Source organism: Monodelphis domestica, chromosome 4 (genome assembly GCF_027887165.1).
Source record: "Monodelphis domestica isolate mMonDom1 chromosome 4, mMonDom1.pri, whole genome shotgun sequence".
Lineage (NCBI taxonomy): Eukaryota > Metazoa > Chordata > Mammalia > Didelphimorphia > Didelphidae > Monodelphis > Monodelphis domestica.
Genome location: NC_077230.1, coordinates 429,733,499 through 429,744,614, shown reverse-complemented (window position 1 = coordinate 429,744,614; position 11,116 = coordinate 429,733,499). Strand labels below are relative to the sequence as shown.

General features: G+C 52.9%; 1 protein-coding gene across 1 annotated transcript; it reads left to right on the top strand.

Annotated features, from left to right (window-relative positions):
* Positions 1–5,427: 5,427 nt before the first annotated feature.
* LOC100022184 (cytochrome c oxidase subunit 6B2-like) lies at positions 5,428–6,389 on the top strand (the record flags this gene model as incomplete). Its single annotated transcript, XM_056825418.1, has 4 exons — positions 5,428–5,649; positions 5,868–5,964; positions 6,063–6,163; positions 6,255–6,389. Coding segments are annotated over 4 exons (474 nt in total), but the record flags the coding sequence as incomplete, so codon positions are not given.
* Between the last annotated feature and the right edge of the window lie 4,727 nt (positions 6,390–11,116).

Sequence of the window (11,116 nt, the reverse complement as noted above, 5' to 3'; positions counted from 1 at the left end):
ACATGGCCCAAAATCAAGCCTCCAGGAAGAAAGGGGAAAAGGTGACTATTGAAAACTTTTATGGCAGGAGTACCCAAGCAAAAGAAGAGAAAGAGGATGAAACCCAAACAAAATCAAAACATGCCTCCCAAAATGGAAATTATCCACAAGCTCTGGAAGAACTCAAATTGGAGCTTACCCAAAAGATGGAAAACTTCTGGAAAGAAAAATGGGAGAAAGAGATCAGCAGTCTGAGAGACAAGACTTCACAATTGGAGAACGAGCTGGAAGCATCTAATAGAAGGGCAGACAAAGCTGAAAAGCAAAACCAGTCCCTAATGACCAGAATTAAGGAACTGGAAGACAGTGAGCATGCAAAACAGCAAGAATTAATAAAGCAAAGCCAAAAAATGTATGAATTAGAAGAAAACACAAAATATCTCACTGAAAAGGTCACAGACCTAGAAAACAGAGGAAGAAAAGACAATGTGAGAATTATTGGTCTGCCCATAAAATCAGAGATAAACAAAAACCTTGATGCTATACTACAGGAGGTTACAGAAGAAAATTGCCCACAAGTTCTGGAACAAGGGGGCAAAATAGAAATAGAAAGGGTTCATACAACACCCTCTATACTAAATCCCCAAAAGACAACCCCCCAGGAATGTAATCGCCAAATTCGAGAGCTTCTAAGAAAAGGAGACTATCCAACAAGAAGCCAAGAAGAGGAGCTTCAGATATAGGGGGGCTCCCATAAGGATCACACATGACTTGGCGGCTAACACACTAAGAGACCGCAGAGCATGGAACACAATATTTAGGAAGGCAAGAGAGCGGGGTCTCCAACCAAGAATCAACTACCCAGAAAAACTGACTATATACTTCCAGGGGAAAGTATGGGCAGTCAACAAAATAGAAGACTTCCAAGCATTTGCTATGAAAAGTCCAGAACTTAGTGGAAAATTTGATATCCAATCACAGAAAGCAAGAGAAACATAAAAAGGGAAATATGAAAGAATGGGAAAAGGAGATAAATCTTATCTTTTTCTTTAAGTCAAACTCTGTTCTATAAGGATTACATTTACATCAAATTATATATATTAATATGTGGGGAAAATGTATTGTGTAACTCTCAAAAATTGTATGCACCATAAGAGTAGTTAGAAGAATCATGCATAGGGAAAGATTGGGGCATCAAGACGATTTGGTGAAAGGGGGGACAAAGAAAGGAAAAGGGAAGGGGGGAAGTGTCGACAATACTAAGATTTGCTTCAAGAAATAGGAGGGGGACCTAAATAGAATAACCTTTCCCATACAAAGATACACATGGGAAGGGGAGGGGAAGATCTCTCATATGAGAAGGAGAGGAAGAGAGTGTGAAGTGGTATTACTTAAACCTTACTCTCAGTGAAATCAACTCTGAGAGGGAAGAACATCTATATCCAGTGTGATCCTGAATACTATCTTATCCAACAGAGTAAGAAAGAAAAGGAAATTAAGGAGGAGGAGGGGGAGGGAGTATAAAAAGGGAGAGAAAAAGAGGGGGGAGGGGAAGGAAGCATAAAAAGGGAGGAGCTAGAAAGGGAAGCATACCAAGGGAGGGGACTAGGGGGACTGACCTAAAGTAAATCACTGTTTCAAAAGGATATAGCTAGGGAAGAAATGTCAGAACTAGGGGAAGATATCAAAATGCCAGGGAATCCACAAGTGACAATCATAACTTTGAGCGTGAATGGGATGTACTCACCCATAAAACGTAGACAAATAGCAGATTGGATTAGAACCCCAAACGTTACCATACGTTGTCTTCAAGAAACACGTATGAGGAGGGTTGACACTTACAAGGTTAGAATTAAAGGATGGAGTAAGACCTTTTGGGCCTCAACTGATAGAAAGAAGGCAGGGGTTGCAATCATGATATCTGACAAAGGCAAAGCACAAATAGACCTGATCAAAAGGGAGAGGGAAGGTAAATATATTCAGTTAAAAGGGAATATAGACAATGAGGAAATATCGCTAATCAACATGTATGCACCAAATGGAATAGCATCCAAATTTCTAATGGAGAAATTAGGAGAATTGAAGGAGGTAATAGACAGTAAAACCATATTAGTGGCAGACTTGAACCAACCACTATCAAATTTAGATAAATCAAACCAAAAAATAAATAAGAAAGAGGTAAAAGAGGTGAATGAAATCTTAGAAAAATTAGAGTTCATAGACATATGAAGAAAAATAAATAGGGACAAAAAGGAATACACCTTTTTCTAAGCACCACATGGCACCTTCAGAAAAATAGACCATACACTAGGTCACAGAAACATGGCACTCAAATGCAGAAAAGCAGAAATAATAAATGCAACCTTTTCAAATCATAAAGCAATAAAAATATTGATCAGTACGGGTACATGGAGAGCGCCAAATCAAAAAGTAATTAGAAATTAAATAATATGATACTCCAAAATCAGTTACTTAGCAAAGAAATCATAGAAACAATTAATCATTTCATTCAGGAAAATGACAATGGTGAGACATCCTTTCAAACCCTAAGGGATGCAGCCAAAGCAGTACTTAGAGGAAAGTTCATATCCATGACTGCATATATTAACAAATTAGGGAGGGGGGCAGTGATCAATGAATTGGAAATGCAAATCAAAAAACTTGAAAAAGAAAAATTAAAAACCCCCTGAAGAAAACCAAACTAGAGATCCTAAAAATTAAGGGAGAAATCAATAAAATCAAGGGTGATAGAAGTATTGCACTAATAAACAAGACTAGAAGCCAGTACTTTGAAAAAATAGACAAAGTACTGGTCAATCTAATTAAAAAAAGGACAGAAGAAAAGCAAATTAACAGCATCAAAGATGAAAAGGGGGAGCGTCACCTCTGATGAAGAGGACATTGAAGCAACCATTAAAAACTACTTTGCACAATTATATGGCAATAAATATACCAACCTAGGTGATATGGATGAATATTTGCAAAAATATAAATTGTCTAGACTAACAGGAGAAGAAATAGATTTCTTAAATAATCCCGTATCAGAAAAAGAAATCCAAAAGGCCATCAAAGAACTTCCTAAGAAAAAATCCCCAGAACCTGATGGATTCACCAGTGAATTCTATCAAACATTCAGAGAACAGCTAACTCCAATACTATATAAACTATTTGACATAATAAGCAAAGAGGGAGTTCTACCAAACTCCTTTTATGACACAAGCATGGTATTGATTCCAAAACCAGGCAGGTCAAAACCACAGAAAGAAAAGTATAGACCAATCTCCCTAATGAATATAGATGCAAAAATCTTAAATAGGATACTAGCAAAAAGACTCCAGCAAGTGATCAGAAGGATCATCCACCATGATCGAGTAGGATATATACCAGGGATGCAGGGCTGCTTCAATATTAGGAAAAGCATCCACATAATTGACCACATCAAGAAGCAAACCAACAAGAACCACATGATTATCTCAACAGACGCAGAAAAAGCCTTTGATAAAATACAACACCCATTCCTATTAAAAACACTATAAAGCATAGGAATAGAAGGGTCATTCCTAAAAATAATAAACAGTATATATCTAAAACCATCACCTAATATCATCTGCAATGGGGATAAACTAGATGCATTCCCAATAAGATCAGGAGTGAAACAAGGATGCCCATTATCACCTCTACTATTTGACATTGTACTAGAAACACTAGCAGTAGCAATTAGAGAAGAAAAAGAAATTGAAGGCATCAAAATAGGCAAGGAGGAGACCAAGTTATCACTCTTTGCAAATGACATGATGGTCTAACTAAAGAATCCTAGAGATTCAACCAAAAAGCTAATCGAAATAATCAACAACTTTAGCAAAATTGCAGGATACAAAATAAACCCACATAAGTCATCAGCATTTCTATATATCTCCAACACAGCTCAGCATCAAAAACTAGAAAGAGAAATCCCATTCAAAATCACCTCAGACAAAATAAAATACCTAGGAATCTATCTCCCGAGACAAACACAGGAACTATATGAACACAACTACAAAACACTCTCCACACAACTAAAACTAGACTTGAACAATTGGAAGAACATTAACTGCTCATGGGTAGGACGAGCCAATATAATAAAAATGAACAGCCTACCCAAACTCATCTATCTGTTTAGTGCCATACCCGTGGAACTTCCAAAATTTTTTTTTACTGATTTAGAAAACATCAAAACAAAGCTCATTTGGAAGAACAAAAGATCAAGGATATCCAGGGAAATAAGGAAGGGGGCCTTGCAGTCCCAGATCTCAAACTATACTATAAAGCAGCGGTCATCAAAACAATTTGGTACTGGCTGGGTAAGTGACCTCAGCAGGACAGTATACTACCAAGCCAGAGAACCCAGCTTTGGGGACAAAAATCCACTATTTCATAAAAACTGCTGGGAAAATTGGAGGACAGTGTGGGAAAGATTGGGTTTGGATCAACACCTCACAGCCTACACCAAGATAAATTCAGAATGGGTGAATGACTTGAACAGAAAGAAGGAAACTTTTAAGAAAATTAGGCGAACACAGAATAGTGTACATTTCAGACAGACAGAGCAACAGAGAGAGGGAGAGTAGGAGGGACCGAGAGATGGAGAGATGGAGAGGAGAGACAGAGGGAAGGAGGGACGGAGGGGCGGAAGGACGGAGGGACGCAGGGACGCAGGGGCAGGGGTGGAGAGACGGAGAGACGGAGAGACGGAGAGACGGAGAGACGGAGAGAGGCTGGTCCTCTCCCCAGAAGGTCCGCCACTTGAAGACAAGTATCTGCTTGTTCGCCCAGCCCTGGCGCCCAGTAGGTGTTTCACAAGTGAGCGTGGATGACCCCTTCAAAGGCAGAGAAGAGGAACCAAAGGCTCAGGCAGTTTGGGGACCCGAACAGCCCGCTGGGGCTGAGGGTGCTGGGAATGGCCTGTCCCAAGAGGTTGGAGGAGGCCCGGGACTCGGGCCCAAGAGGAGAAAGCGGCCTGTGGGTTCGCAGGCGCAGCTCAGGCTGCCAGGAATGGGGGAAGGGCGAGGAGAGCCAGGAGGGCTGCCACAGGGGGCCCTTGGAGGACGCCCACAGCCGAGGCCCGGGAGGGGGCAGGTTCTCTCTTGAACCCAGAGACCTGGAAGCCAGAGAAGTCCCTGGGACGGCTGGAGCGAGTGGGCAGAGAAGATGGGCCCCGGGGGGAGCCACAGGAACGGGGAAGGGAGGGAGAGAGGGAGGGGCACGGCGGAGAGTTTGAGAGGCTCGGGCCTGACCACGTCCATCTGGTCTAACCGCTGAAGATGAAGCCAAAGACCCTGAGAATATCAAGGGGGGTGGGGGGGGCGAGGCGAGAGGGCGTTGCCATGGAAACCAGGCGAAGGGGGGTGCAAAGGTGTGGGGGGGGGCGGTATGCGGCGGAGGAAAGGCCAGGGGAGCTGGCCGCCCTGAGAGCCGCCCGGGCACTTAGCTACAGAGGCGGGCGGCCGCAGAAGAGGGGCGGCACCCGCTGCGGGGGCTCAAGGGCCCAGGCCTCCCCGAATCCCGGGGGCTCTCCCTTTCTGGCTGGGAGTGGAATGGAGTCCCTCCTACCTAGAGATCTCAAAGCAGGGACTGGAAGACTGCCGGCGGGCACCAGCAGGGTTGGTGGGACAGCGCGGGTGCGGGTACCAGGTGAGGCTGCCTATGGGGGGCGAGGAGGGAAGCGCGGCCCCCCGAGAGGTGGAGCTGCCGGGGGGAGGTCCCAGAAAGGGTCCCGGCCTGCAGTTCGGGGTGGAGCGGTACAGGGGAGGGACGGCGGTTAGGGGTGGGCGGGGTTGCCGTTAGGGGTGGGCGGGGCTGCCGTTAGGGGCGGGGTTGCCAGGCTACCGGCGGTCTCTGCCTCCTCCCAGGATCGAGAGAGCGCGATTAGCAATCATTCGACCCCGCCCTTCGACCCTCGCTTTCCCTACCAGAACCTGACCCGCAACTGCTACCAGAACTTCCGGGGTTGGTGGGGGGGCATCCGGGGCCGGAACCCGCAGCAGGGGAGGCGGGGGCGGGGCTCCGCGGCGTGACCCCGGCGTGACCCCGGCGCCTCCTCCCAGACTTTCACCGCTGTACCAAGATCCTGAAGAGGCGGGGCAAGGACTCGAGCCCCTGCGACTACTGCCGCAAGGTCTACCACTCCCTGTGGCCGCTCAGCTGGGTGAGGATGGGGGGGAAGGGGCGGGGCTGCGGAGGGGCGGGCCCAGGTTCTGGAGGGCCGCCTGCCTCAGTCCCTGCCTGCCTCCCCGCAGGTGCAGCGCTGGACGGACCAGATCCGGGAGGGGACGTTCCCCGGGAAGATCTGAGGGGCCCCCCGAAAAATCCTCGCAGCCGGCAGGCTTAACAAGAAGACTTTTATTAAAAAACCAGTTGCAAACTGCCCGTCACCCAGTGTCCGCAATCCCTGGGACCGGGGTGGGGAGGCCGAGGGCCCCGGCTGGCTGTGCTGGCCCCCGCTCCCCTCACTCCCCGGGAGGCACCGGAGCTATAGCACCATGAGAAAGATGAGGCGGGGCGGCCTCCCTGAGAGCCGGGGGGGGCGGCTGCGGGAGCCCCCTCCCCTCCCCCTTTATGGCTTTCCCCCTGGGGGGGGCGGGGTGCCACTGAGGCAGGAGGTAAAAGTCTAGAACCATCCTGAGGCTGAGGGAGGGATCCTTGCTGTCCCTCCCTGCTGGGTTGGGTCTCCAGCCACCGGGTGGCGGCCGCCCCTTGCTAAGGTTATCCCTGCCGCATCAGACGGGCGGGCGGCCGCCGCCCCCATACCCCCCCCCCCAAGAGGGCCCCGGGCAAGGGGAAGGAGGATCGGGCTCCCTGTGAAAGGATTGGGGATCCCGAGCACAGGGGGAGGAGCAGCACCCTGAAATCTAGCCTCCCCTCCCCACTTTCCTGGGACGCCTGGCTCAAGCCTTCAGGGAACTAGCTGGGAGAGAAAGGAAGAGAAGCCCTGAAAGTCTGGCCCCAAGAGCTGGGCCGTGGGCACCCTCGAACCCGGGACAGGGTGTCCTGCACAAGCCTGACAGACTGGGGGAGGGAGGGGGGAGTTGAGAGAGAGAGACGGCCCTGAGCGGAAGGCCAGCTTGCGTGCCCAGGTCCCGGGCATGGGCTGCCTCCCTCCTAGGTAGCTGTGGAGGGCCAGCCTGCAGGAGGAGGAGGGCCGGGGGCACGCCGAGCGCCCCCCACTTACCCTCAGTGCCCCCCATTGACGTCAAGGGCGATGGAGCCGTGGCTGACCACAAGGCGCAGACGCTTGGATGGCGAGAAGGGGCCAAAGGCCAGGGTCCGCTTGGGGGGCTCGGGACCCGCGGGCCCAAGGCTGGGGGGGCGCTGGGGACCGGGGTGGCGCCGCTCAGGTCCACTCGAACCACGCAGGGCAGCCCGTAGCGCCGAGCCCAGTGCCAGTCCTGCAGCGGGGCAGGGCGGGCCGGGACGCAGGCGGGCGCGGGCGGGGACAAGGCCACCGTGACCTCGCCTTGGAGGCGGCACCGGGGCCCGCAGCCGCCCCACCGGTGCAGGGACGGCGGGGGGGGGGGGGGGGCGGGCGGCGGCAGCTACTGCACCCACAGGGCGGAGAGGGGCTGCAGGCGCAGGGGCTGGCAGAGAGCTGTAAGGAACAGAGAGGGCGGTCAGAGCGCGGCTGCACTGGAGGAGACCCGGGGCGGGTGCACAGCAGGTCCAGGCGCTGCAAGGTGTGGAAGTGGGAGCAGTGCTGGGCCCTCGGCGGCCCGAGCCCCTGCCGGGCCCCCCGGGTCTCCCAGTAGCGCTGAGGCCTCCTCTAGGTCTCCTTCAGCTGGTACTTTTCACAGGTCCTGGGAGTCGGCGCCGAGGGCTCCCGGGGCCGCAGACGGAAGGCGCCTTCTCCCTTCCTGAAGGAGAGAAGGCGGCGGGGATGCCGGGCCGGGCAGGGGGCGCCCCGAGGTCCCCCCACTCCCCGCCAGGCTCACCTCTCACTGGTGCAGCAGTCGCACAGCTCTGCGCTGCCCGTAGAAGCAGGTGACCTCGTCCCGGGCTCCATGTCCCGCAGCACCTCCGTGTGCAGGCACAAACTGGGGGCCCTGCTCCTCAGCTCCAGGACCCCTCCTCCTGCCCTCCCCCCGCCGGGTGCGCGCCCGCCCGCTCCTCTGGCCTCCCTTGCAGTCTGGGGCCAGGCGGGAGAGGGAAGAGAAGGGTCCGGCGGAGCCCACCGGCGGCTCACATGATCCACATGGAATTAATGTTACCCTCACCAATGGCGGCGGGCCCGTAATGTCCACACAGGCACTGCCGGGAAGCTCATCTCTACACACGGGAAGATCTTTTTCCATAACGCGCTTCCTGATTAGAATTCCAAAGAGCCTTTTGGCTGGCATCTCATCCCTTGCTGAGAGTGACAGCAGGACCATCTGTCTTCTGATTCTGCTCCTTTTCCTTCCCAGGGCATTTCGCCCAACCCTCCTTACGGGGAGCACCAAGCACTGTGGTCACGGGAGGAGAGACGGTGACCCTCCTGTGCCAGGCGTCACCCACCATAATCAACAATTCACGGTCTCTCTGCTGAGGCCTGGAGTGTCAGGACCTGAAGAGCAACAAAGACCACAGTGGTATGTGGCCAACTTCACTCTCTCCTCTGTGAAGGCTGAGGATGCTGGCAGCTACGGCTGTATTTACTCACTGGAAGGGAGAGCATCATCTCCCAGTGACGCCCTGCACTTGGAGGTGGCAGGTGCCAGCAGAGCCTGGAAACAGAGACCTCGCCATGGGTATTGGGGCTCATAGAGGGTCACCCCAGTGAGGAGGAGGATGGCAGCTGACACTGGCTGGGCACTAGGTGGCACAGTGGAGGCAGCCCTGGCCTGGGAGTCAAGAAGAGGCATCTCCCTGAATTCGCTGCCCTCACACACTCATCCAAATGTTACAGACCAGCATGTCCATGTCCAAAGAAGGAGCAGAGGGTGCACAAATGCAGTCTCAAAGCTCCAACATGTTTAGCTCACTGAACTTCACATCCACGTAATAGATGCCATCCACAAGGGGCCCAGCCCTGCCTCAGCTTCCCCAAGACGGACTCTGGGAGTCCGTCACGTTCCTTCGGGTGAATGAAGCCTGTAGTGCTTCACTTCCCCCAGCCAACAGCTGCTCTTCCGGCATTCGTTCCACGGCTGTGTGTCACGTTCTCCTGCCCCAACTCATTTCACCCTTCATTATCTGACTCTTTCCAAGGGTTTTTTTCATCCATGTGCTCAGCGTTTCTTTTTTAACCCCTCACCTTCCATCTCAGATCAGTCCTGTGTATTGGTTACAGGGCAGAAGAGCGTTAAGGGAGAGGCAGTGGGGATCAGGTGACTCGTCCAGGGTCACCCAGCTATTAGGGTCTGAGGTCAGATTTGAACCAGGACCTCCCATCTCTAGGCCTGCCTCTCCATCCACTGAGCCACCCAGCTGCCTCTGCTCTTTGTTTCTAAGGGCCCAGGAACATTCCATCTCCATGAGACTCCTCGATTTCTTCGGTCATTCCCCAGTCTTTGGGCATCCGTCCCCTCCGCCCTCGATGCTTTTTCATTTCGGGAAGCAGACTCAGCAATAGTGTCTTTGGTCCCTTCATCAATCAGGGGGAGGCCCTAATTCTCACCAACTAGACACACTTTCCTACTTCCCAGAGGCTGCCTATCAACCTTCCCCCCAATTTCCTGCTTTCCTGCTCAGACACTGGTGACCCCCTGGGCAAGTCCCTTACCTCAGTTTCCCTCAGTTCTCCATCTGTAAAATGAGCTGGAGAAATGGCAAAGCAGTCCAGAATGTCTGCCAGGAGAGCCCAAAGGGGGCCAGGAAGACTCTGAATAGCTGAACAAATAGAGCACCGACCACGAGGCCGGCACCATGCAAAGGGCATTTGACCCTCCCCAGTGCCCTAGGAGGGAGGTACTGCTGTTATCCCCATTGTATTCTTAGGGAAACTGAGGCAAGCAATTGGAGGGACTTCCCCAGGATCTCTCAGCTAGTAAGTGACTGAGGCTCGATTTGCACTGAGGGCTTCCAGGTCCTCCTAGACTCCAAAGCATCCCTCATTGCAGCCTGCTGGAGGAGAGTCATGGTGGGCGTCAGGGGGCCGCAGGGGAGCTGTGGGGCCGAGCTCTGGCACCAGAAGTGTCCAAGAGGAACTGCGATGACCTCCAAGGCCTGGGCCTCCCCCATTGTGGAGTCCTCCGAAGACAGGCTGGATGAGCACTAATTGGGAAAGAAATAGCCAGGAGACTCGCTGCAGGCCAGGCCAGGAGGGGGGCCCTCTGGGGTCCCTCCCACTCCGCTCCTGGCCAGGACACCAGGCTGGGGAGGGAGCCTGACTCACGGCGGGCCATTGGGGGAGTCCTGGGAAAGGCCGGGTCACTCTCGGCGGCTCTCCTCAGCCCTCTGTGCACATCATGGCCCGCGGCGCTCTGCCAGGGCTCGTCCTCATCTTCCCGGGCATCTTCCTGCCAAGGCCTGGCACAGCCAATGCGGGACCTGAGAAGCAGCCCCCCAGGACACGGGCCAGCCAGGGAAGCAGAGTCGGGTCCGAGGCTGGGAAGTTTGTTGGAGCGGGAGGTTCGGGGGAGCCGTAAAGAGCTTCTCCAGGCCAGCTTGGTTTCATTCTGTGCCTGAGCTGAGCAGCAGAGCCTTGAGTGGTGATGGGTCTGTTGCTGGATCTCCTCACTGTGATAAGAGCCCCCAAACATGTTCAGAGCCTGCTCTGGGGCTGAGTGGCGTCTACAGGTTCCTCCTGATTTTCTCCACTGGGGAGGCACCCATCGTGGCCAGTCCTGTGTTCAGGTACTTTGGGCTCTTCTGCTCTACCAGGACCACCCTCAGCCCTGAGACAACAAGGACGCCCGCCTGGCTCCGATGCTCTTCTGGCCTAGTAGGGGGACACGAGACAGACTCAGGAAAACACATCAAAATCAGTACGAACTGGGGCCAGCTGGGGGGCTCAGTGCATGGAGACTCGGGCCCAGAGACAGCAGGTTCTAGGTTCAAATCTGCCCTCAGATACACACTGGCTGGGAGACCCTGGGCAAGTCACTGAACTCCCTTAGCTCGCCTTCCTCCTCTGCTCCACACGACTGCTTCTAAGGCAGAGTTTAAAGAAAGGAGCCCAGAGTCA